The sequence below is a fragment of the Camelus dromedarius genome, chromosome 12 (assembly GCF_036321535.1).
Source record: "Camelus dromedarius isolate mCamDro1 chromosome 12, mCamDro1.pat, whole genome shotgun sequence".
Lineage (NCBI taxonomy): Eukaryota > Metazoa > Chordata > Mammalia > Artiodactyla > Camelidae > Camelus > Camelus dromedarius.
The window spans coordinates 7057756-7080486 of record NC_087447.1 but is presented as its reverse complement, the minus strand read 5'-3'; the positions used below and the strand labels follow the sequence as shown (position 1 = coordinate 7080486).

Here is a 22731-nt window from a genome sequence, read left to right as displayed (position 1 = left end):
CCATCTCCCACTCCCAGCGGCATCAGACCCCAGCCATCAAAGCCCATCCCTCCCCCACTGTATGGCCTACTGCCCCCCATGAATGTGGGCTTTGAGGACCCTGGGATCCACAGGACCAAACTTTCACCCTACTCACCTGGTGCCCAGATCTCCCTCACTGAGGGGCCACCAGAGAGCTGTAGGGGATTTGCTGACCCGATAGGTCTGCAGATGACCCCTGCAAGGTGAGGGTTCTTAACCTGGGCCTCAGTTTCCCCAGGGGTCCTCCCACCTCAGTCCAGTGCTACTGGGGAGCAGGGTAGGGAGGGGCATGATCAGAGCAGCCCCTTCTTCCTTGTTCACAAGAAACAAGGTAAGGGGCGTTGGATGTTAGCATTTTCCTGATCCCATGTAAGTTTCTGTGCAAATGTCACTGTCAGGACCCCTTCCAGCCACAGTGCTGCCTCCAGTGCCACCCCCACCCCCCACTTCCAGTGGTCTGTAACTGGGACCCCAGGGCAAATGTTCTAGTCACCTCAACAGCTTCTGCTAGGGATGGCAGGAGCAGCCTCCAGTGGGCCCAGCCTCCAGGAACAGTGTCCCTCCTGGTCCCTGGGTCAGCCAGGAAGGCATTACCAGGAAGGCCCTGAGGCTCAGAGCCAAGGGCGTGGCCTCAGGTCACAAGGTCAGGGTTCAAGTCTCCCTGGGGCACTCCACAGCCTTACCCTTTGCCAGCAGCCTCCCACCTGTCCCCTCACACCTGGCCCCAGGTAGGGTTGGACCCTAGGCTCTTTCAGGGATAGATAAGAAACTGGCGTGGGGGGTGGGGAAGAGGGTGCACAGAGGTGGGGATAACGGCAAGTCAAGGTCAAGGTGGAGGCTGGGGCAGTGGAAGTACACAGGATGAGGGGGCTGGTGGTGGGCACAGTTTATTCCACTTCATGCAGACACTGACCCACACACTCAAGTTGCTTAAAAATACACTGAACCACACGGTGTCTGTCCCACCACCACCAAGACACAGAAAGACTCTTGGCTGAGTGGGGTCAGGGTCTGAGGGTCCGAAAGCCTCCATCCTGGAACAAGGCAGCAGTGTGGGCCCAGGTGGTGGTGGAGGCAGTGTCCTTTCTCCCCAGAGGAAAAGTGCAGAGACAGGGCCGAGGCCCGAGGCAGGGAGGCTCCTCTCTCACAGCGATTGGCAGTGGGTGGGCCAGTCAGGGTCCTTCCTGGTTCAACCCCTGAAGGCTTGGCCCATCCGGCTGTGGGCCACAGCTCTTGGGAGGCACGGGAGCTGAGGTGCCACTAGGCTGGCTGGGTATGGTAGGCAGGCAGTGCCCTTGGGTCCCGGGTACCCGGTGCTCAGTCCCAGGTCTCGTCCAAACGCCACTTTAGAGCATGGTCCTTGTGGGCATCAGGGAGGATCTGGTTGCGCATGCCCCCAAGCAGGTTGGATGTGGCCTCTGTGGCTAGGATGAGGGGCTTCACCACTGTTGGGGGCAGCTGGCGGATCACACCTCCTACAGCGCCTGTCAGCCCCTTCTGCTCGTGGCCTCGAGACGCCACCTCACAAATGGTCTGAGCTGTATCCAGGATGCCCTGTGGAGGTCAGATGTCAGTGCAGGGGTCTGTGTGGGGAGGTGGATGTGGGACAACTGGGAACAGGGCTGGGCCTCTTTACCTCTCGAACTGTGTCATAGGCCTTGGCCACACCCTCCCGGAGGTCGGCTGGCTGCTGGCCCTTTCGTAGCCTTCGCACAGATTGCTTGTCCTGCAGGGAGCGCGAGATGGGCACCGTCGGGGACAGGATGTCATACACCGTCTCGGCTGTGGCCTGGGAGAGCACAGGGGGGCACCAGATGAGGGGAGGTGGCCGGGGCAGAATCCTCAGGCCAGGGAGCCCACCTCCCTCCTGCGTCCCCTAGAGCCTTGCTTTACTGTGCTGCTCCTGGGGTCCTGCCAAGGCTCCCATCACCCAGGTCAGGGAGCTTCAGGCAGACTGCATGCCTCCTGAGGGGACTCTCCTAATGTTGTCTAGACCCACACCCCTCCCCTGCTGACCACCACATCCAGGTACCCCTGCCCTGTCCGTTGGGTGCTACAAATGGCAGCTTGAGATGAGCACATTGCCTTCCCCATCCTATTCCTTGCCTGCTCTAGGGGCAGCCCTGGCAGAGACCTGGGTTCCCCTCACCCATCCCCACCGATCAGTGAGCCCTCACTGAGTGTGACCCTTCTGTCTGCAGGCTCCTCTGTCCGCTAGCCCAGCGTCAGTCCTTCCCACCCAGCCCCCTCACCTGACGGTGCCACATCCCAGCTTAGTGCCCTCGGGGGGGCCCTCAGGTGACTGCTTATCCCTCCAACCTCCTCTCTAGAGACCCTGCCCCCTGTGCATCTGCAAGCTCACCCCCCACCTCCTAGGACAGGCCACAAACACCTGCCTGTCCAGCCCTCTTGACCCCAGAACTCAGAGCACTCGTTTACAACTGCTCACAGGACACCTTCCTGGCTTCCCATCCGGGCCTAGAAAAGCATGGGGCCTGAAGGAACGAGGGCCAGTCTCTGGTTTTCAGTTTCTTTGTCGGTAAACAGAGCCACCACCCCTTCCCTCCCCTTCAAGACACAGCCACGAGCAGAGACTGAGTGGGCTCTAAAGCCTAAGGGGCACTCACCCTCCCATATGGGAGCCACTGGGACCCCAGGCCAGTCACTTGGCCTCTTCTCTTTGTGATTGTTCCTCATAAAATACCACATATCCAGATTGCCTGCCCTCAGTAGAGCTTTGGGGATGGAACTGGGCACCATGGAGCAGACCATCCCTGCCCGGCATGGCCTGGACATGGGGCTCGCTCACCTGGATAGCTTGCACCAGCCGGTTGCTGAGCTCCAAGGCAGCGGAAGCTGTGGACGAGCCGAAGGAGGCAGCTCCCCTCTGCAGCCCCCGCATGAGGCGCCCATCCTTCCTGTACTGCTCAATGGGCATCCACAGCAGGTCCCGGAACCCTTGGACTGTGGGGACAGGGCTGTCAGAGATGCCCAAGGCTGCCCCTACCTACCCTGCTGTAGGAACTCTCCCACCTATTCCCAACAGTGGCTTCTAGGTTACCCAAAAGTATGACAGTTTCAAGAGCCCCCGAAGTCAGATACTCACAGAGCTGAACCACAGAGTGCATGGGGCCCACGCCCCCCAGCAAGCCAGGCAGCTGGTTCTTGCGGATGTCCTGCAGCCACTCATTGAGAGCATAGCCCAGCACCTTGTCCACACCCAGGAGCCTAGGAAGGGGAGAGGAGGGTGGGGTGGGCCAGAGCCGCACACTGAGGGGTCACAGGGCCAGGAAGAACCAAGGCACCCCAACACGCCCCATGTCCCCACCCAACCCTGTGTGGAGGGATGATCCCAGAGGGGTGATGTCTCAGCCAAGGCCACAGTCAGGAACGGAGAAAGGGCCCTGGAGGGAGGCTGGAGAGAGGCCTGGAGGCTCACCCGTGCCGGCAACAGAGCCGCTTTAGCTTCAGCTCGGAGCAGTTGAGCTGGGCCAGGCCTATGAGGAGGCCTGCGAAAGTGCCCTGGGGAGGGAGGAGGGGTTGGAGTTTACGTGATGGGGCCCAGGGACCCACTCAGCCCACAGGAGCCACTAGAGGCTGACTCAGCGGCCAATGTGCATGGACAGAAGCCTGGCTCCCTGGCCTCCATAGACCAGGCCACACCTGGGCAGAACGGGGACCTGACAGCCTCACTTACCACCTGGTCCATGGTGACGTGCTTGCCGTGGTAATCCAGCCAAATGGGCACCTCAGATGTGAACCGGAACTCCCTGGGTGGGAGCGAGGAAAGGGGTCCTTTGGTCACTGGCCTGGCTCCCTACATCCTGGCCCCAGGCCCCCAGCCCGAGGCCCTACCTGAAGTAGATGGGCTGCTGCTCAGCAGAGGAGGAGCCGTGTCTACTGCCTGTGGCCTCCTGGAAGCTGGTGGTCTCCACACCCTCAGGCTGCCCTTCCTGGGGACTGCTGGGCTGGACTCGGGTCTCAGGGTGAGCTGGAGGAGAGGTGGGGGACAGAGCAGGGATAGGCCAAGGAATGTCTGTGAGGTAGGACGCCTAGATCCTCCCTTCCCTGGCCCAGCCACTCACCTTCAGCGGAGGTCTCCGCCGGGACCATGGGGTTGATGCTGGCTGCCAGGCTGGTGAAGAAGTCCTTGAGGAAGAGCAGGGCATCCTGCAGGGGAAGAAGCAGGTCAGATTCAGGGGTCTGGAGGCAGCAGGCTCACTTCAGGCTCTGCCCATACCCAGCCTGCTCACCTGATCCACGTTGAGCCGCAGAGGCAAGAGCGAGACGCGGAGACAGCACTCAGGCCCACCCAGATTGGTCATGGGGGCCAAATGCAGCGCTTTGATCTTGAGCTGAAGGCAGAGGGTGAGCTCTGGGCACCTGCTGGGCTTCTGGCCCCCAACCCCCACTGTTCACCCAGTTGGTCCTGCACACGCTTCCCTCAGCTAAGCCCACCTGAGCCCCCCACCATCCTCCCAGGCTCACAAACAACCTGCGTGTGCGTGTGCACATGCGCATGTGTGCGTGCAAGCATGGGTGTGTGGACCCAGGGTGGACAATGGTGGGGGCCTTACCATGTTGGAGTGAGTGCGCCGTGGCATCCGCTCACTCGTGTGTAGATATAGGAATTTGTTGATCTGGGAGGAGGCCAGCCGGTCTCGGACCTCAAGCTCCTGTACAATGAACACCTGGCGGGACAGCGGCTGCTCCTCTAGCTCCTTGCCAGGGGCTACAGGGCCTGGCTCCGCTGGGTACACCTCATGCTGGAAGCTTACCTGTAGGGTGGACAGGGGCCCGAGCTGAGTAGGCAGGGTGGTGACAGGGAGGGAGGGCTGGCTCCAGGCCCCTTCTCTCGCAGCCACCCTCCTGCCCCCAACCCAATCTCAGCCCACACTGGCTGCCACCTGGACACCTCCACACAGCTGTTGCACAGGCATTTATTTCAAACTCCACACAGCCACAATGAACTCTTGACGACCTCCTCCAAATCTAACTGCCTCCATTCTCACAGCCTTCCTTACCATCACCTAAGTGGTACCTGTGCTCCTGTCACCCTAAGTGCAAACCTTGGTTTGGCCCCTCACCCTCCAGTCTCTATCACCATGGTCGTCAGTTTTGCTTCTTCAAAACATCTCTCCAATTCCTCCACACTTCTGTCATTGTCACAGCTGCACCTGGTCTCAGCTGCTGTCACCCATCCCCTGGATGGCCCCCTGCTCAACCCTCCCAGACCCTTCTCCACACATCCGGGGGGGATCTTTGTAAAGCATTTGCCTGCCCACCTTGTGCTCCACAAACCCCTGGTGAGGCCTTGCTTCTCCCTCCAAAGCCCGCCCCCTGCCGGTGCTCCTGAAGTGCACTAGGCCTGTCTTCTGCCACCCCCGCCCCACCCTGCCCCACCCCCGACAGGTCAAAGCCTCCCTCAACCTCAGGTCCTTGCCCTGGCCTTCCCTCCCCCTGACCCAGTGCTGGCGCTGGCTCCCCAGCCTGTCAGATCTCTGAGGAGCCCTGGTCACCACTCTGAAGCACATCCCCCCGAGTCTCAGCACAGGTGCCCTTACAAGCTCGGGGGTGGGTCTGAGCAGGCTGACTCCCGGTAAGCAGTACCTGACCTGCACAGTTTCTCAAGCCAGCCTGTCCTGCTCTCTCTTTCATGCATAGTCAGTCCAGCAGCCCATCCTGTGGTTCTTCCCACTCTCAGAATCTCTCCAGAGTCTGACCAACTCACCTGCTCTGCTGCTACTGCCCTGTGCGGCTACTGTCTCATGCTGACTGCATCTCACTCTAGTAAAAACCAAAACCATCTGTGGTCTACAGGGCCCTGTGCAGCCTGGTCTAGGCCGAATCTCTGGCCTTGTGTCCTCCCTGCTCAGCAGGAGTCCCACTGGCCTCCTCGCTGCTCCCAGAACACACAAAGGATGTTTCCAGTTTGCAGCCTTCATGCTGCACCCTCTGCCTGAAAAACCTCCTCCTGGCTCACTTCCTCACATCTTTGTACAAAATGGCATATTTTCACAAGGACTTTCCTGCCCTCTCTATGCCTCCTCCCTGTTTACTTTTTCTGAGCATTTATCACATTTGACTATATCTAAATGTACCCATATACATTTATATATCTTATGGGGCTCCCTCGACTATGATACAAGTGGCCAGAGGGCAGAGTTTCTGTCTGCTTTGCTCATCACTACACCCAGCATCTAGAACAGCATGGCAGCAGCTCCGTAAACATGAGACACAGCTCATGACCAAGGGCCTTTAAGAAGTTCCTGTGGATAGATGTGCTAGCAGGGATGGGAGGGCCTGTCCCTGTCCCTCAGCTTGGCTGGCCTTCTGCACCCTGAGTCCCCCAGCTCACCTTGCTGAGCTGGATCTCCATGAGGACATGGTGCTGCCTCCCACTGCCCCCCTGTGCACGCCAGGAGTTCTGGGGCCGGTTGGGCCCAGAGCCGCGGGAAGGGGAGCTTCTGGGGCCTGTGAGGCCAACTCTTGCCCTGGGAAGAGGAACAAGGGACAAGCTGACTCAGGGGAACTCCCTTCCCTCGTTCCCTCCTGTCAGAGCAGGACTTTCAGTCTGGGGCAAGAGATCCTCTCCTGGGAGGTGGGCAGGGCAAGGAAAGAGGAAGAGTTGAGGCTAGCAAGGCAAGGATTGGGTTCAAGGTTATCAGCTGCTGAAGGTCAGAGCTGGACTCCAACCTGGACCCCATCTCCTGAGGGCCCCACTGCCTCAGCTGCCACCCGGACCCTCTCCTCACCTGTGTCCGGGATGAGGGCCAAAGTCTCGGCCCCCATAGAGGTGCCAGACAAGGGAGACCTCACGCAGCACCACGCGACTGCTGGGCACTGGGAAGTGGGCAGGTGCCCGCAGCAGATCTGTGCTGCCCAGTGGCTGAGAGAAGTGCCCATCCTGCACAATGATGGGGCCTGGATGCAGCTGCGTCACCACAGGCTCCCCATCCTGGGGCTGCAGGGAGGAGGCCAAGTGAGCATATGGGGCACAGAAGCTTTCCCCAGTCCAGGCCACCTGTTTCTCCCTCATCCTCACATCTCCCTCCCCCTTTTCATAAAAGATGACTCTCACGGGCCATTGTCCTGAGGGGCTTGCGTGCTCCTTGCTCCCACCAGCCCTGACTCCCTGAAAACTAGATCTTGCTTGGAGGTCAGCACCCTTGCAGCCAAATGGTTCCTCACCCTCCCACTAACTGCTCTGCCCCTCTCCCTCCCTACTCTTGAATGCCCCAGTCCCACTGCCCAGGATGCCACGCCTTCTCTCTTCCTCTGGAAACCCATTCACTCCTTCAAAGCCCAGGGTGAGGACTGCCTCCCCAGGGAGACCCTCCCAGCCCCACTCATGGACCCCACCCCACGCTGATATTGACCACCTCCTGCCTCTCTCACAGTAGGAGTCCTAGAAGGGCCTAGATGTGAGCCACCCTCTCCCTGGTTCCTGCCCAGCCTGCCCACCACACACCAGGATGCCCAGGCCAGGAGCGTCAAGGATGCAAAACTCATCACTGTCCAGAGTGTCTCCATCCCCCTCTTCTTCCTTTTCATCTTCTTTGGCCTCTGAATGAGACCTCAAGCTGCCAGTGGGGGCCCCAACAGGGGGCGAGGGGGGCTGGGCCCCACTCCGTTCACCTGGGAATAGGTAGACCGATACTGGCGAGGCCTGAAAGAAGGGGCTACCTGTGGGAGAGAGGACAGTTTAGGGGGATGCCCAATGCGGGTGCCTGATTATGTCTGCTGGCCCAAAAGCACCCCTACCCACCTGAAGCCTGGGCCAGCTCCCGCAGGCTACGCTCGGTGTCCAGGAGGGCGTCGGTCAGGTCCCGCTGGTTGATAAGGGCTGTCTCCACTGAGGGGCATGAGGGCAGGGAGGCAGGGCTTTCGGAGAGCTGGGCCAGGCAGGGGAGGAGTGGTGAATGTCAGGGGGGGCAGGGCCCTACCGCTCCCCCATCACCAGGTCCCTGGGGGCACGGTGGGGAAGGGGGCCCAGCAGAGCTCTGGTAGCCTGTTCAGCCAGGCCTTACCTGTACCTTCTGGCCAGCGATCTCCGTGGGGCTGGGGGGCCTGGGTGGGGGGTGCAGGTCACCCTCACTCATTACGTACTGGAGCAGGTTGACCAGCAGGGCACAGGAGTCAGCACAGCTGTGCATGTGTATCACGTTGTTGGAGCAGCGGAGTTCGAACAATGGCTGGCTCTGCGGGGTTGGTTGTAGGCCCATCAGCCCAGGCTCTACCCCTACCACACGTACTATAGGACTGGGCCGGGTCGTCCCTGGGGTGGTCAGCCTGCCCAATAACCCACTGAACGTGTGAGCAAACAGCCCAGAGAGTGCAGGGAGCTTTGCCCAAGGCCACCAGACGAAGCAGGAGTGCACTTCCTGTGTGAAGGACTTCGAGTTCCCAGCCTCCTTTATCCTTCACCTCAGCCCAGTGAGGCAGGGCCTAGTATTTCCATTTTACAGAGGAGGGCACTGAGGACCCACCCAGGCTGCCTGATGCTGAGGCCCTGGCTTTTTCTTGGCTGCAGTTGCCCTCTAGTGGCAGGGTTCACATTGAGGGACGCCCATAGTGGACCCAGCCCTTCCTAGGAGGGCCAATAACCATAGCCCAGCATGGAAAGGGCTGTCAGTGACCGTGACCTGAGCCCAGGCCCAGGGAACAGAAGCAAAGGGACAGTGTAGGGAAAGAGTGACCCCGGAAGGCTCCCTTGGCCCCTATGCCTGCTCTGGCTCTGGGGAACCCTGGGTGACAGCCACACTCACCAGTTTGTCCTCAGTGCTCCCCTTCCAGGTTTTGATCACGAGCTCCAGAAGGTCAACGTCCAAGACACAGACGTAATCTGAGGTAGAAGTCAGAAGTCTCTGTTGCCTCCTCCCACCCAGCCCCTGGCCCACCACCAGAGGGGAGAACCTAGGGTTTATCTGGGTGTAGTCCTTGTGTGCGTGCACATGTGTATGGGTGCTGAAAACCTGACTAGCAGCTGGGGGAGGACATCTGGCTGCTCTGGGTATAGCCAGGGGCCACAGTCCCTCAGAGGGGAGGGAGCCCAGTCCAAGCCCTGCCCACCTCGCCGCAGATCCAGGGTCTCCATCTCACACTTGTCAGACAGGTACAAGGCGGAGTCGTCAAGGATGAACCTGGTGGGGAACAGGGCTGAGAAGGGCCAGGGAGCCGCTGCAGGGAGCAGCTCCTAGGAGCTGGCAGGGGTGGGGCTCCCAGAGACAGGCAGAGGGAGAACCCACAGGGAGTCTCAAGCCCACAAGAAACTAGTGCTGGGCCTTCTCTGGTCTCAGTGTTCTTGTCTGTACAATGGGGAGACTGGGCCTGGTCTTCCGTGCCACAGGCCCAGATAGCAGACACTCGAAGAAACTGGGCAGCACTTATCTTTCTCCAAGTACTTGCAGCTCCTCCACCTCACCTGGGCCTCACAACAGCCCTGGGAGGAAAATGTCCTGTTTTCCCCCTACAGTATGCATTGTTCTTTGAAAGTCCTTATTTTAAGGGCAACATAACACAGCTCCTTTAGGATATTTTAAAATACAGCTAATCTCAAACTCTGAGCAAAGCACCATATACAGTCATCCCTCCATATCTGCTGGCTACACTTCTGAGGAGTCAACCAACTGGGGATCAAAAATATTAAAAGAAAAAAAAATCAGACAATTCCAAAAAGCAAAACTTGAATTTTCCATGTGCTGACAACCAGTTACACAGCACTTACATTGTATTAGGTATTATAAATAAACCAGAAATGATTTAAAGAATATGGGAAGATATGCATGGGTTATATACATATATCACACTCTTTTATATGTCACTTATGAGTGACTTGAGCACCCCTGGATTTTGGTATCTGCAAGAGGTCCTGGTACCAATCCTAACTATATGCAAATAATCTTTCTTAAAAAAATAGTTTTATATCTTACTTCTTTTCAGTAAATATTGTACCGTGGCATTTCCCTATATTTTTCAATGTTATTCTTTAATTTGACTTTAATGGTTGGGTTGGCCATGTTTACTAACTGAGATTATAATGTGATGTGGGGGCATTTAAATTGTTTATAAGTTTTGACTATTTAAAATTATACTACAGGGGCATTATACTTCACCTTTTCTTATCCTTATATCCTTAGGACAGCCACCGGAAGTGAGAGTATCAGGTCAGAGAGCTTAAACGCTTTTAAGGCTCTGATTCGGAGGTCTGACTGCCCTCTAGGAAGGTGAAACCCAATTTTGTGCCTCAGGAAGAGATCACATGATTGTACAGAAAGGCTCACAGTGGCCTGAGGATGTACAGCAGGGAGGTAGGACCCTAGAGGAGGGGCAGCTGAGTCAGCTTGGGGTAGGATGGACAGGGAGCTGGGGTGGGGAGAGCTCCATACCTGAGCAGGAAGGTAGAGGTGTCCATGACGATGTTGCTGGAGAGGGTAAAGGTCTCAGCAGTGACAAGGACACGTACAGGGAGGTAGAGGGGCCTGGGGTGGGTGGGAGGTCACACTTGGGCTGGGGCAGACTCCTTACATGAGAGAGCCTGCCCTCAGCCCCTGGCCCCAGCCACCCGTGCCTGGGTACCTGTAGTCCACAGCACAGGAGAACAGGTGTATGTGTAGGATGGTAATGACTGTTGGAGGCAGGTAGCCCAGCACTGGATCATCCAGGACATCTAAGAACTCCAACAGCTTTGGGGGCCAGGGCGAGAGGGGCAGTGAGGATAAAGGGACCTCTTTCTCCCTCTAACTCCCCACCCCAGCACAGGTCCCCACTTGCTGCCCATCAGCTGTCCATCACACCCCTTGCCCAGGGGCTCCGCCCAGAAGTCAGCTCCAGCCTAAGGTCAGCTCTGGTCCAGCCCATGGCCCTCACACCAGCCTTATCCCAGCCTTGAGACTTGCCTGCCCACACCACCCTCGCTCACCTGGGAGTGCCAGCTCTGTTCTGGCAGGGCCATGTAGTGGCGCAGCGTAGCTCTGTGCAGCCGCAGTGTCACCAGGAACTCCTGGGGGCAGGGCACAGTCAGCCCATGGTAGCAGCCCAGCCTGCCAGGCACCAGGGAGGCAGTGGTCCTCCCCAAACAAGTGGGCCGGCCAGAAGCAGGTACGGCTATACCTTGACATTCTTGTGGGGGTCCAGTTGGATGCGCACTGCGGTGGACAGCATGTGGGAGCCCCGGCCTTGGCCCTTGCGGCCCGAGGCTCCTTGCTCAGTCATCCCTTCCTCTGATGGGTAGATGGTTAGGGCCAGCTGGGCCGGAGGAGCAAAGGTGGGCAGCTCCAGGCGACTGGGCAGCAAATAGTCATCCACGGCCGCTAGGGAGACATCTGGTGAGTCCCCTTCCGAGCTGGCTGATCCCCCACTCCACCCAGGAAGGGCACGTATTCCTCCTGAAAGACTCAACCCCTGTCCATGGACCCTAGAGACCCCATGGCAACTGGCCCCCAGCCCTCACACCTCGGTGGTAGAGTGTTGCCTTTTCAGCTTCCAGGCAGAAGTAGCCAAGGCCCGGCTGGCCTCGGTAATGGGAGACGCTGAAGATGGTGCCTTGTTCCATGTCTAGCACCAGTTCCCCGTGTGCAGCCTCCAGCCGTTTCCCACACTTGTCCTGCAGACAGAGCATGTGGTTTGGCCTCACCAGCTATACTTAGCAGCCCTGACCCTTGGGGGTGAGGGGCCTCGGAGAGTCCTGGCCTGACTAGGATCAGCTCCAGCCTCTACCCAGACTGCTGGAGGTCCAGGGCAGTACTTTCTCTTTTGCCAGAGGGGAAGGGTCATCCTTGCCCTGTCTGCCTCCGAACATCAGATGGTGCCAATTAGGACCCCTAGCATGGTGCCTTACATACAGCAGGTGCTAATAAGGGGCAGTGATGAGATGGGTGTGGTGGCACGGGTGGGTCAGTGGGTGGTGGGTAGGTGCTGCTGGCTGGAGAGGCCACACACAGTCCCCAGTGGGGTCTGTTTCCCACATTCCCAGCTTGGAACTGCTGACACTGGCCTTGTTCTCTTGCCAGTGGGGGCTCTGGAGTCAGGGGCTCACATCCCCTGGGCTGCCCTCACCTTGGTTTCACAGTGGGCCGTGATCCGACCCTTCAGCACCGTCACCAGTGTAGAGAAGGTACTCTGGGAGTGAGGGGATTCAGGGGCAGGGGGCCGGGGGGCACCTGACGCCCCCACTGAGAAGTGGGTGTCCTCATCGTCCGAGTCCGAGTCTGGGGTGAGATCAAGGAGCCAAGTGGGAAGGAGACCTGGGAGGGCTGCCCTGGCCCCAGGGCCCCACCAGGGCACCCCTCCTACCCAGCTTGAAGGCAGACTTGCACATCTTGAAGTTGTCGTGCCACAAGCCCGAGGCGTCCGGGAAGCCAGCGGGGCACGCGGCGGGGCCGGGGCTGGGAAGCAGGTCCGCGGGCTCCCACAGGAGCAGGTCGTTGTTGATCCTGGGAGGGCGGTAGGACCACGGCGGTGAGGGAGGCCCAGCCCAGCCCCTGGCCACCCCCGCCCTACCCATGTCGCCACCTGTTGTAGAGGCTCTCGTAGACCTCCTTGCTGGGCAGGAAGACATGGGCGCTGGGCAGGACCACTTCCAGGCTGCAGCGAGACAGCGCCAGGGCCCGGTTCTGAAAGGCCCTCATTTCCTCAGTGTCTCCAGGAATCACCATCTGGATGGGGGAGCAGGAAAGGGGATGAGAAATGTCAGAGCCTGCTGCTGGCTTTTCAATCAGACCCAGGTTAGTTTCCTGACCTATTTCTCATTCATTCACATGAGCCTTTCCTGCTGGGACATAGGACAGCCATCTCGTGTGAAGCGCTGACTGCGTGCGAACCCTGCCCTGAGGGCCTTGTGTATGTTAACTTCTTTATTCTCACAACAGGTCTGTGAGACAGGTCATTATACCCACTTTCCAAGTGGGGAAACTTACCTGTAGGTGACTTTTCAAGAGATGAGACAACTCCCCCAGATGATACACCCAACTGAGTGGCAGAGCCTGAATTTGAACCTAGGCCATTTGGTTCAGAGGCCAGGCCCTTAACCGCAACCTACTCAACCCTCATCTCCTTAAGAGAAGAGGGTCCTGAGGCCCAAACATACACTGCTGGTAAATGGCTGAAGGGACGGGGTTGTGATCTTCCTGATCAAGGACCCATGCCCCCTGGATCCCTGCCCTCACTCCTAGGCCCCACCAGCTGTGGTGTTTCTGCCTCCCTGTTGACCAGAGATGATGGAAGAGATGAAATTCTCACTGACGCTGGGTCACATCACCTGGTGCCCCAGATGGTGTTTTCCCTGTGGCCCACAGCCACCAATTGGCTCCCATGAGACTCGAAGGTCCTGGGCCTCACCTCTTCTGTCTCGTACATGGTCCTTTTTGAGGAGAAGGGTGAGGGCTCAGGTTCCTGAAGCTCGCACAGATTCTCAGCCGACAGCTCCAGCTCCTCTCCCTTCTCCGGGGCCACTTCCCACTGTGTGCTGCTGAGCTGGGGGTTCAGGGTCACCACTACCCTGCGAGGGCACAGGCCTGTCACTGGCCTGCAGGGCCCCCAGCCCCTGGTCCCAAGTGGCCTCCCACCGCCCTCAGTAGCAAAGCCCTCCTCTCTGTCTGCTCCTCCAAAGCCCCAACTTACTGGGGCAGGAAGTACTTGTGCCCAGGGCTCTTGGGATCCAGGGCTTTAGAGACCCGCAGGCAGGGGACAGGTGGCTTCTCTCCATCTTCGTAGGTGACTGGAGGGGATGGGGAGGAGTGAGGGGTTGTCACTGCTGCCTTTCCCTATTTCTTCCTCAATGCCAGGTGGGCCAGTGGGGGATTGGAGCACCCCTCACCGTGACAACCATCTTTTACTGTTTACAGACCTATGCCCACAGTCTATAGTCATTCAAGGATAAAGGGTCCACTCTGCCTGTTGCCCAGGAAGCCTGGGGATAGGCAATGCTGGTGCCTCACAAAGCTGATTAGGCCTGGACCAGGGTCTGTCCCCACTGTGACCCAGCCCATTCCATAGCCCCAAGCCCAATTCTCCTAGAGGCCTGAGCCCCCTGCCTAACGAGTTACACCCAGGGGGGCTCTTACCATGTAGGTCGGAGTAGGTGAGTTCCAGGCGGGTTGGGGCTGGGGGACCAGGCCCACTGCTTAACTCTGACCGGAACCGGGGCTCAATCAGCTCTAATCGCAGCTGCTCAGCCCGCACAGCCTGGCCCGCCCAGGGGTCCCGCTCAGGCCGCAGGTCGGCAATGGGGAAGCGCAGCTGCAGCGTGGCCCTGGGTGCTGATAGCTGCACCACTGTCTGCTGCTCAGCAGCTGGTGGGGTCTCTGTCTGTGGAGGGTCGGGGGGTCAGAGATGCTGCCTGGGCCAATCCCCTCCTCCAGCCCCTGCAACTGTGGTCAACAGCCAGATAGTCCATGCCCTGCTCTCCATCCTAGTTGGGCATCTTACCAGCAGGCCAGCAAGCAACTCAGGAGGGGGTATGGTGGCCAGGTGCAGCAGGGCAGAGAGCCGGTCCAGGGCCCCTAGCTCCACATCTGCCTGGAAGTCAGCCAGGTCCAGGGCCAGTTCTGAGTGGTAGTGGCAGGCAGCTGGGCGCCGGGGTCGGCTCTGAGGGAGAGGGTACACAGGTCAATGAAGGCTATGACATGGTGAGGGCAGGATGGGCAGGATCCCCCTTGAGGAAAAACAGAACACAGAGCCCTCCCAAGCGGTGGGGAGAAGAGCTTGGGTAAGGGACCCAGGAGAGGATGGGAAGCCCTTTACTGCCCTGCTCGAGGCAGATCAGGCTTGTTTAGCGAAAGCTACCCAATACTTGCCACTCCCAGCCATGGAGCAGCCTAGCCCCAGATGTATTCAAGGGATCCCGGATGGAAAGATGTGCTCTGGTTTGAAGGTGGAGGGTGGGAGCAGGGAGGCACCAGGGGAGGCCGGTACGGGCAGTACACCATGGGAAACAGTCAAGGGCCACTGGGCCTGAAGTGAGGTAGGTTACCTTGTGTATCCGGCGCAGAGTCTGCATGTGGCGCAGGTGGGCGCAAGGCTTAGCTGAGGCCTGGGAGGCCAGGCTGTTCGGGAAGCTCAGGATCTGGGATGGGACATGGGAAGCGACAGGGTGAGGCTGAGCCCCCACACCCACCCTCACCACTAGGCCCTGCTGCCCATATCCTGGCTTTCTCTCAGCCCTCACCTCTGTGTACTCAGGCTCCGAGGTGCCCCTGGGCCACAGACACTCTAGCACCTCCAGCTGCCCAAAGTGCACTTCTGTGCTGGTGATCCGCCGGCCCCTGCTTGTCTGCAGCTCCCAGGACAGCTGCACAGCTGCACCTGTTAGCCTATAGGGAAGACACAGGGCATCAGAAGGTGAGCTTGGGCGGGTTTGGAGAGTCCCCTTAAGCCCAGGTCCCTGCCTTGGGCTTGTACCGGACATGACTACAGGGACAGGCCCTCTGGAAGCGCGGTCGGAGATGGTAGAAGTCATGAGAGCCAAAGGACCCATCCTTGGAGGCATCAAACTCCGAAAAAAAGTGGGTGGTGAGGTCAGGTGGTCCAGAAGACGGGGCAGACGTCTGAAGCAAGGTCAGGGTCACGCCCCCCAAAGTCATCTTCAGCAGCGAGTCAGGGCGCAGGGTGTTCGAGGAGGGTGTGGGGGCTGTCTTGCCTGAAAGAACAAAGACTTCATCAGGGGCTCCCCAGAGCTCATAAGCATCCCAGGTAAGGTGACAGTCAGACACTGGTCTAAGGGCTGGGAGAAGCCCTGGCCTAGCTGGACTGTGACTCTGGCTGGGGGCTTGGCCAGGCAAGGGTGACACGAAGCCTCATTAAGCCAGACACTGGGCCCAGGCTTGATTCAGTCCTCTCAAGGGAGCTGCAAGAAAGGTGATAAAGCACTTACCCAGTACCTGCCACACACAATCTCTCAATAAACATCAAGCAAAACATGCAGCCTGGCAGGATCAAATCTTACTATTCTTTTTTTGTGGAAGGGGAAACTGAGTCTCCAGCAGTTTAAGAGCTTGGCCCAAGGTCACTGACTCTGAAACCTAGGCTCTGTCCATTGCATCTCTACCTCCCATTGAGTGTTCCCATGGAACCAAGTCACAGTGGTGGACCTCCAGACATAGCATGCGAGTAACAAACATCACACCAGCACCAAGGCTTCCTCCAGCTCTTCCTGCCCCTGAGGACTCACCGGTCGAGGGGTGCTGGGCAGAATGCCGGCGGGAGGCCATGTTGCTGTGCACCGAGGAACCCAGGTCTACGTCGGAGAGGGAGACCTCAGACAGGGCTGAGGCCACACTGCTTGTGAGGCCGGCCATGGAGAAGAAGAGGTCTGTGAACCAGGGGAAGAGGGTCAGAGACTGGTGTGCTCAGCCCCCTGACTCCTGCACCCACACAGACACCCTGCCAATTGCTGGTTCTGGCTTCACACCCACCAGTGCTCTCCAGGTTGACAAGAGGGTTTGAAACGGGGTCTGGGCTGAAGGGCTCAGCTACAGTCCCCGCCTGCAGCTGCTGGTTCAGATCCTGTTCAATCAGCCACAGATCTTCAGCACCTAGCGGGCGGCTCTTGTTCAGTTTGTCTACCAGGCCCTCGGGGTCTACGAGGAGGATACTTTCTTATGTCAGTCCAGTCTGGCCAGCCTCTTCCCAGTCATCCCATCTCCTAGACCACCCACAGTCTCACCTGCAAGGCTCACTGCGTCAAGCAGTTCCTGAAGCTGCTGGAGCTGCCGTGGGGTTAGAAGCAGGTGCAGGGAGCCCAGTTGTCCAGACACCTCCAGCTAGGGGTGGAGGGAGTAACCATGGAGCCAACACCTGCCACCGAGGCCCTCTGAGAACTGCCACCCACCTGTCCTCACCCTGAGGAGGCAGGATGCCAGTTATCAGGCTAAGCTATACCACCAACTAGCTGTGTGACCCTGGCCACAACTGGACCACTCTCAGCCTCAGTTTCTCCAGTTGCCTAGAAGGCAGTAATTCCCCCACTCAACACTCTTCTCTGCTTTGTCCCAGGGAAGATCAGCAGTGCTGAGGAAGATTCTGAGATGGGGCATATTCCTCCTCCCCAGGGGCCTGGGGACCCACCTTGGGGCCTGGGAAGGCCTCATTTTGCTTCAGTTTCACTGTCAGCTCCAGACACCCTGAGCAGCTGCCAATCTGCAAGGGAGGCTCTGGGGGTCCTTCCTGGGAGGTAAGAGGATATGAAAGGAGAGGTCAAGAAGATACGGTCAGAGATGGTCAGAAGGGATGAAGACAGTCAGATGGGTCAAGGTCCAGAGAGAACAGGAATTAAGAGACACTGTGAGGACGAGACTGGGCCCACCTGTTGGGGGAGCTCCTCGAAGTGCAGGCGGACGCCCACCAGCTGCAGCAGCTTATGTAGGAAGGCAGGAGGCTGATGCACATCCACTGGGGGTGCCTGGCTTGGGTCTCGCACGGCCTCATCGCAGTACTCCAGTCTGAGGAGTGTAGGCTCAGCCCTTGCCCAAGCCACCCCAGGCTGGTGCCCCTCTCCCCACACCTTGTTCTGTTTTAGGGGGTCTGGGGTCAGCGAAGGTTGGCCTGTAGAGCTGCCGCATTATAGTCAGGCCATCCTGGACCTCCATGGCCATTCCTTGCTCCTCAGACCATCAGGGTGTAACCTGATCCTTGGGGCCCCAGTCACCCTGGGCCTGCACCGCCTGGCCCCTGGACACCACACCAGGCTCACACGCAGCTTGCTTCCGCCTGCCACGGCCACAGCCCAGGCCCACCCAGACTTGCCCTGACATGTCCCAGGAGCCCAGGCTGGGGATGGGGGCAGGGCCGGGGGCAGGGTCAGGGCCAGGGCCAGGGGCATTCAGCAGCCCCTCGTTCCCCCTCTTCCTCATGCCAGCCCACACTGCTCAGCCTGCCCCTACCTCTGCACATGGACTTCCACTGCCACACCATGCTTCCCATCACCCGGCGAGTGCTCCACCCTCACGACAGTATCCAAGAAGGTCACCTTGATCCTTCGCAGTACTGAGGGGTGGGAAAGGGTCTCACGTCAGGCGGAGCAGCAAGGGGCAGACAGAGTTTCCCTGTTGGGCAGCAGAGTGGCCATGCTGCTGTCTGAGGCCCTTGCCCTATGGGCCATGGAGGGGCAGGGTGGCCAGGAGGGGCCTGCTCACCAGTCTCGATGGTCTGGGCGAACATCTCCAGTCCTTCTAGGGGCTGTGGTGGCTCAGAGGGCTCAGGCAGCCCGTCCCGCAGGCACTCCTGAGCCAGCTGCATGCTCGTGGTCATACACGAGGCCCAGCTCTGTGAGTCAGCAGCCCCTGGTCCTGCAAGTAGGAAGAGGGTCTCAGGACAGGCAGACCCAGCCAGCCCCTGGTGCCAGGCCCACTCCCACTTCCTGCTCCGTGCTGCCCCCCACCAGCTTTGCCCTGTCCTCACCTGGGCCTTGGCGGGGTTGCAAAGTGAGCTGGAGGCCTGACACGTGCACAGTGCAGTGGTCGGTGAGCAGCGCAGCCCAGGGCACGGCCACCTCGATAGAGCCCACAAAGCCTTCCACCAATTCCAGTGGTGACTCCATGGACTCCAGCACCTCATTCACAGACTGAGAGCAAATGGAAGATAAAACCAGCTCAGGGAAACCCCAAATCCAGCTGTCCCCCTGGCTGCTGCACTCCTTGCCTGGCTATTCCACCCTTGCTCTCCCCATCCCTCCACATGCTACCTGCAAAGTCCTACCTTTGCTCAATGGATCCCTACGCTTGGTGCCCTATTACTGCATAGTTCAATGTGCCCAGTTTTTCAAACCAGAGGAGGGGGGAGCTAGGGGATAGAAGGTAGCATGTCCAGATACGGGAACAGCACATGTAAAGGCCCAGCAGTATGCAGCAGCACCCCATATTCATCCTGGTGAGCATGGAGTTTAATGGGAGTGTGCAGGAGAGGCAGACAGGGGCTGACCTGAGCTGGAGGGGGGCCCCCAACTCCAAACACTTGGTGCAGTTGTACCTCTCTCTGAGGCACAAGCTTGGAGCTCCCGGTTACAAACAGGGGAGTCACCAGCTTGGGAGCTCCTTGAGGGCAGCAGTCCACCTGCCTTCTCTGTGTGACTCCAGGTGCTCTGCGTGGTGCTACCCAGCGAGGGCCTCAGTAAACACTTGTTGGACCCATGAATAAAATACACAGCAGAACTAGCAAGCCTATAGAGACTGAGTACAAATTCCTTACCCAGAGATCCACAGATGGGGAAACTGAGGCCTAAAGAGAAGGGACCAGTCATCCAGTATACTATGGGGACTGAGACTGAGACCCAGGCCTCTCTCCTCATCCTATCCCATGGTTCCCAGGCACTTGACATCTTTGAGGATCTTCAAGGTAGGGGCTGCAGGCCGAGGCAGAAGGGCTGGCAACCTGGGAAAGCACCTACATTCCACCAAGGCCCAGCTCCTCCCAACTCCTTCACCAGAGGCCAGGTGGGAAAGCAGCCTAGCTGGGAGCCAATTCAATCCCCAGCTGAGGGGAGGGGAGGGCAGAGTGGGAATGTAGAAAGAGGCAGTCTAGAGGTCTGGGTTATTTCTTTCAGGCCAGACTAAGAGGCTGAAGTCAGAAATCAGAAAAGGTCTCCTGCGCTAGGATTCCAAAGCAAGAGATGCCACCAACTCTGGGCTCAGGGGTCTTCCTCTACCCCACATTTGCTCAGGAAGGCCTGGCCTACCTCTAAAGCTCAGTTCTTCCTGCCCAGGCTATATTGAGGCCAGGCATCCTATCTGCCCACTGCCCTAACTCCCCCAAGAAAACTGAGAAGCCCCTGTCTCCGTGTCCACCCCTGTTTCTCTGAACTGGAGGACTGACCCAGTGCCAGCCCTGGTCTGGTGCCTCTAATTGGTGGCTCCTTTGCAACTTCCCAGGTCAGCTGACCTGTGAATCACTGCACTTCACCACCTCCAGTCTAAGGACTCAGATCCAGATCTTACTCCTCTCAGCTTCCCCAGCATCTCACTCCTCTCTGCCTGAGGTCAGACTTATCCATCTTTCCTCTAGGGCTTTCCTCTACAGAGGGATGCCCAAGCCCCTCCCCAAACTGCCACTTGGTCCATCCCACTCTCCCAAAAGCAGGAAGTAGACAGCGGCAGCAGTCACACAAAGTGTTGATCAACATGGTGCTGACGCGGTTGTTGACATCCCTATCCGGAGATGAACCCCACCCACCAGGCCCAGGGTCGTGGGGTCAGGAGGTCAGGGCACCCTTCCCACAGGTGCCTGTAGCAGGGCCCTGGACCCCTGCCAGACTTCCCTGACCAGCTTCGTGTCCCAACTCTGTCACTGCCCTGGCCTCGTCCCACCAGACTCCCTAGTTCCTCTGATCCCTCCTCACCCTCTCCTCAGTTTCTTGGTACCACCCTCATCTCAGGCCCCAAATTCGATATGCTTATTCTGGCATTCTCCAGACAAGTGACATCCCGCTTCCCAGCCTCAGTTTCTCCTCCTGTGAAGTAGAGGCAGCTACTGGCTATGGAAGCGACCAGCTGGGGTCCCTCTTGACCCCTGGAAAGGGTCGGACTCCCACGGCCTCTCCACCCCAGTGCCAGGTCCCCAAGTCCAACCCTTTCACAGGTAGCCTCAAATCGTTGTCCCCCCTCCCCCCTTCCCGGGTTCGGGCCCATATCCTTACCCAGATCTCCAGATGTATATCCCGCAGGGCAATGCTGCCCTTGTACAAATCGAGGCTGAGCTGGTCCAGGCTGAGGTGCTCCTGGAAGAAGTGACCCAAGTAGTGATGCAGCAAGTAGCGGCAGACTCGCTCTTTCACACAGTTCGACCACGGCCATAGCCATCGTGACATCTCGGAGACCGCCGGGCCCGGGCCGCCTCAACTCGCCGCCCGGCAGCGTTCCCCGTCCGGCTTCGCGGTTCACTAGAGCCCCCGGCTCACCCTGCCGCTTCTCTTAGAGCCAGGCCGCGCCCCCGGACGCCCGGCCCCGCCCCCCACGCTCACTGCCATTGGCCATTGCAAAGGGCGAGGCCTACTGATTGGCCGCGGGGGCGGAGCCTCCAGGCGCGAAAAAGGGACTGGGCTCTCGGGACGATATAATGCTCTCAAAATTGACTTACGCTTGCGTAAAAGTTCTGTGTGGGAGGACCTTCAACCTCTCCTACGGGCTCCGGGAAGGCTGTAGCTTGAGGTGCCAGCCCCGCAAAGAAATGCGCATGTGCTGACTTGTCCTATTAGTACTTGAGGTAGTTAGGGAGGATTTAAAGGGGCAGTGTCCCATCAAACTTCGTAGAAAGCTTTCTAGAGGAATAAAGTGTGAGCCCCAACACGCATCTCTAGAAACAATTAAGTGAATAAATATTTGCATTTTACAAAACGATTTACCTTCCTTTATCTCATTCAACCCTCATAACCTTCTAAGGTAGAGATTACTGTCACCATTTTAGAAATAAGGAAATAGACTGTTTTGCTGTGAAACCATCATCAAGGAAGTCCTTTTTTTCCACTCCTTACTGAAATGCTTGACAGGAGGTTAACTGACCCACCCTTCTCTCTGTAGTAGGTCAGGTCTCTGGCCAATAATAATAGCAGTAGTAGTAGTAGAAGTAGTAGAAGTAGTAGTAGTACTAGTACTAGTACTAGTAGTAATATTTTTTTTTAATCTCTAATTCAAAAATTCAGTAACGAATGGATTCTAACTTCCTTGAGCAAGGGTTTATTGTTTCGTGCAGCCCGTGAAATAAGAATGGTTTTTACATTTTTGAATAGTTGGGAAAAAAATCAAAGAAGAATAAGATTTCATGATGTGAAACTCATAAGAAATTCACATGTGTGTCCACAAATAAAGTTTTAGTGTAACACAGTTCTGCTCATTTGAATAAGTACTCTCTAGGGCTGGTTTCTTGCTACAACAGCAGAGTTGAGTACTTAAGACGGAGGCCTACAAAGCCTAAAATATCTATTTTATTTAAAATATTTTATGTAAAATTTTAATATTTTAAAATATTTTATTTAAAATATATTTATTTTAGTCTGTACAGGTTTGGTCATCTAAGCCCCGTTGTATCATGAAGGCTTAAGAGATATCAACAGGTAATTATAATTCCACTTAAGCCTTACTAGGGAGATGGACTCTACTGAAATCTAAAGCCAAAAGTCAGCCTGAAGCAAGGGCAACCTCCTTGGCCTCAGGGGCAGGGATCTTGATTCCATTCCCAGCTCTCTCTGACTTCAGGCAAGTCACTGCTCCTCTGTGAACTTGTTTTATCCCCTTTAACCTAGGATTGGGTTAGTAGGCAGGACAATTCTTTACCTGGAAAGGACTGGGTTACAGTCTCAGATACAATGGTTGCTTCGAAAATGCTTGTGGAATGAATCAAGAGACCTGCCTGACCCCCATGAGGCCAGGGGCAGAGTTGTGTTCATCGAGTGTTTATTAAATTAATAATAAAAGTAATAGATACCATGAATTGAGCTCATGCGATGTCCTGGACACTGGGTTTGTCAATTTACATGCATCATCTCATCTGTTCTTTACTACTCAGGCACATGAGGGAGGCATTATTAATATCCCCATTTTACGAGAGAGGAAAACTGAGGCTGTGTGCCTAAGTGCTTGTGAAGCAAGTAAATGAACAAACATCATTTCTCCCAAAGGCAGTGGGAATAGAAAAGCAGCTTCTAGAGTCTAGGAAAAGTTGTCCTTAGGTTCAGTCTAAGAAGGAGCTACTATTCTCCTGTAGTGGGAAAGGAACATACTACAT

General features: G+C 57.3%; 1 protein-coding gene across 2 annotated transcripts; it reads right to left on the bottom strand.

Annotated features, from left to right (window-relative positions):
- Positions 1 to 892: 892 nt before the first annotated feature.
- On the bottom strand, positions 893 to 20925 carry ATG2A (autophagy related 2A). 2 transcript variants are annotated; one of them, XM_031448572.2, is made up of 41 exons: positions 20648 to 20925; positions 18418 to 18580; positions 18153 to 18305; positions 17901 to 18003; positions 17324 to 17459; positions 17086 to 17184; positions 16685 to 16781; positions 16434 to 16598; positions 16190 to 16330; positions 15421 to 15658; positions 15188 to 15332; positions 14993 to 15085; positions 14449 to 14607; positions 14085 to 14328; positions 13642 to 13738; positions 13360 to 13519; positions 12535 to 12677; positions 12316 to 12455; positions 12079 to 12230; positions 11476 to 11626; positions 11134 to 11333; positions 10943 to 11023; positions 10600 to 10706; positions 10410 to 10502; positions 9094 to 9164; positions 8790 to 8866; positions 8058 to 8222; positions 7790 to 7916; positions 7493 to 7707; positions 6777 to 6985; positions 6380 to 6515; positions 4599 to 4799; positions 4275 to 4376; positions 4107 to 4191; positions 3877 to 4012; positions 3719 to 3791; positions 3461 to 3543; positions 3128 to 3249; positions 2831 to 2985; positions 1658 to 1810; positions 893 to 1575 (listed from the first exon to the last, which is right to left on the bottom strand). In XM_031448572.2, the coding sequence occupies exons 1-41, from the start codon at positions 20816 to 20818 to the stop codon at positions 1339 to 1341; spliced, it is 5778 nt and encodes a 1925-aa protein (XP_031304432.2). In that variant the 5' UTR covers positions 20819 to 20925; the 3' UTR covers positions 893 to 1338. The 2 variants fall into 2 exon arrangements, with proteins under 2 accessions (XP_031304432.2, XP_010994337.3); XM_010996035.3 differs by having other exon boundaries at positions 8052 to 8222; positions 20648 to 20924.
- Between the last annotated feature and the right edge of the window lie 1806 nt (positions 20926 to 22731).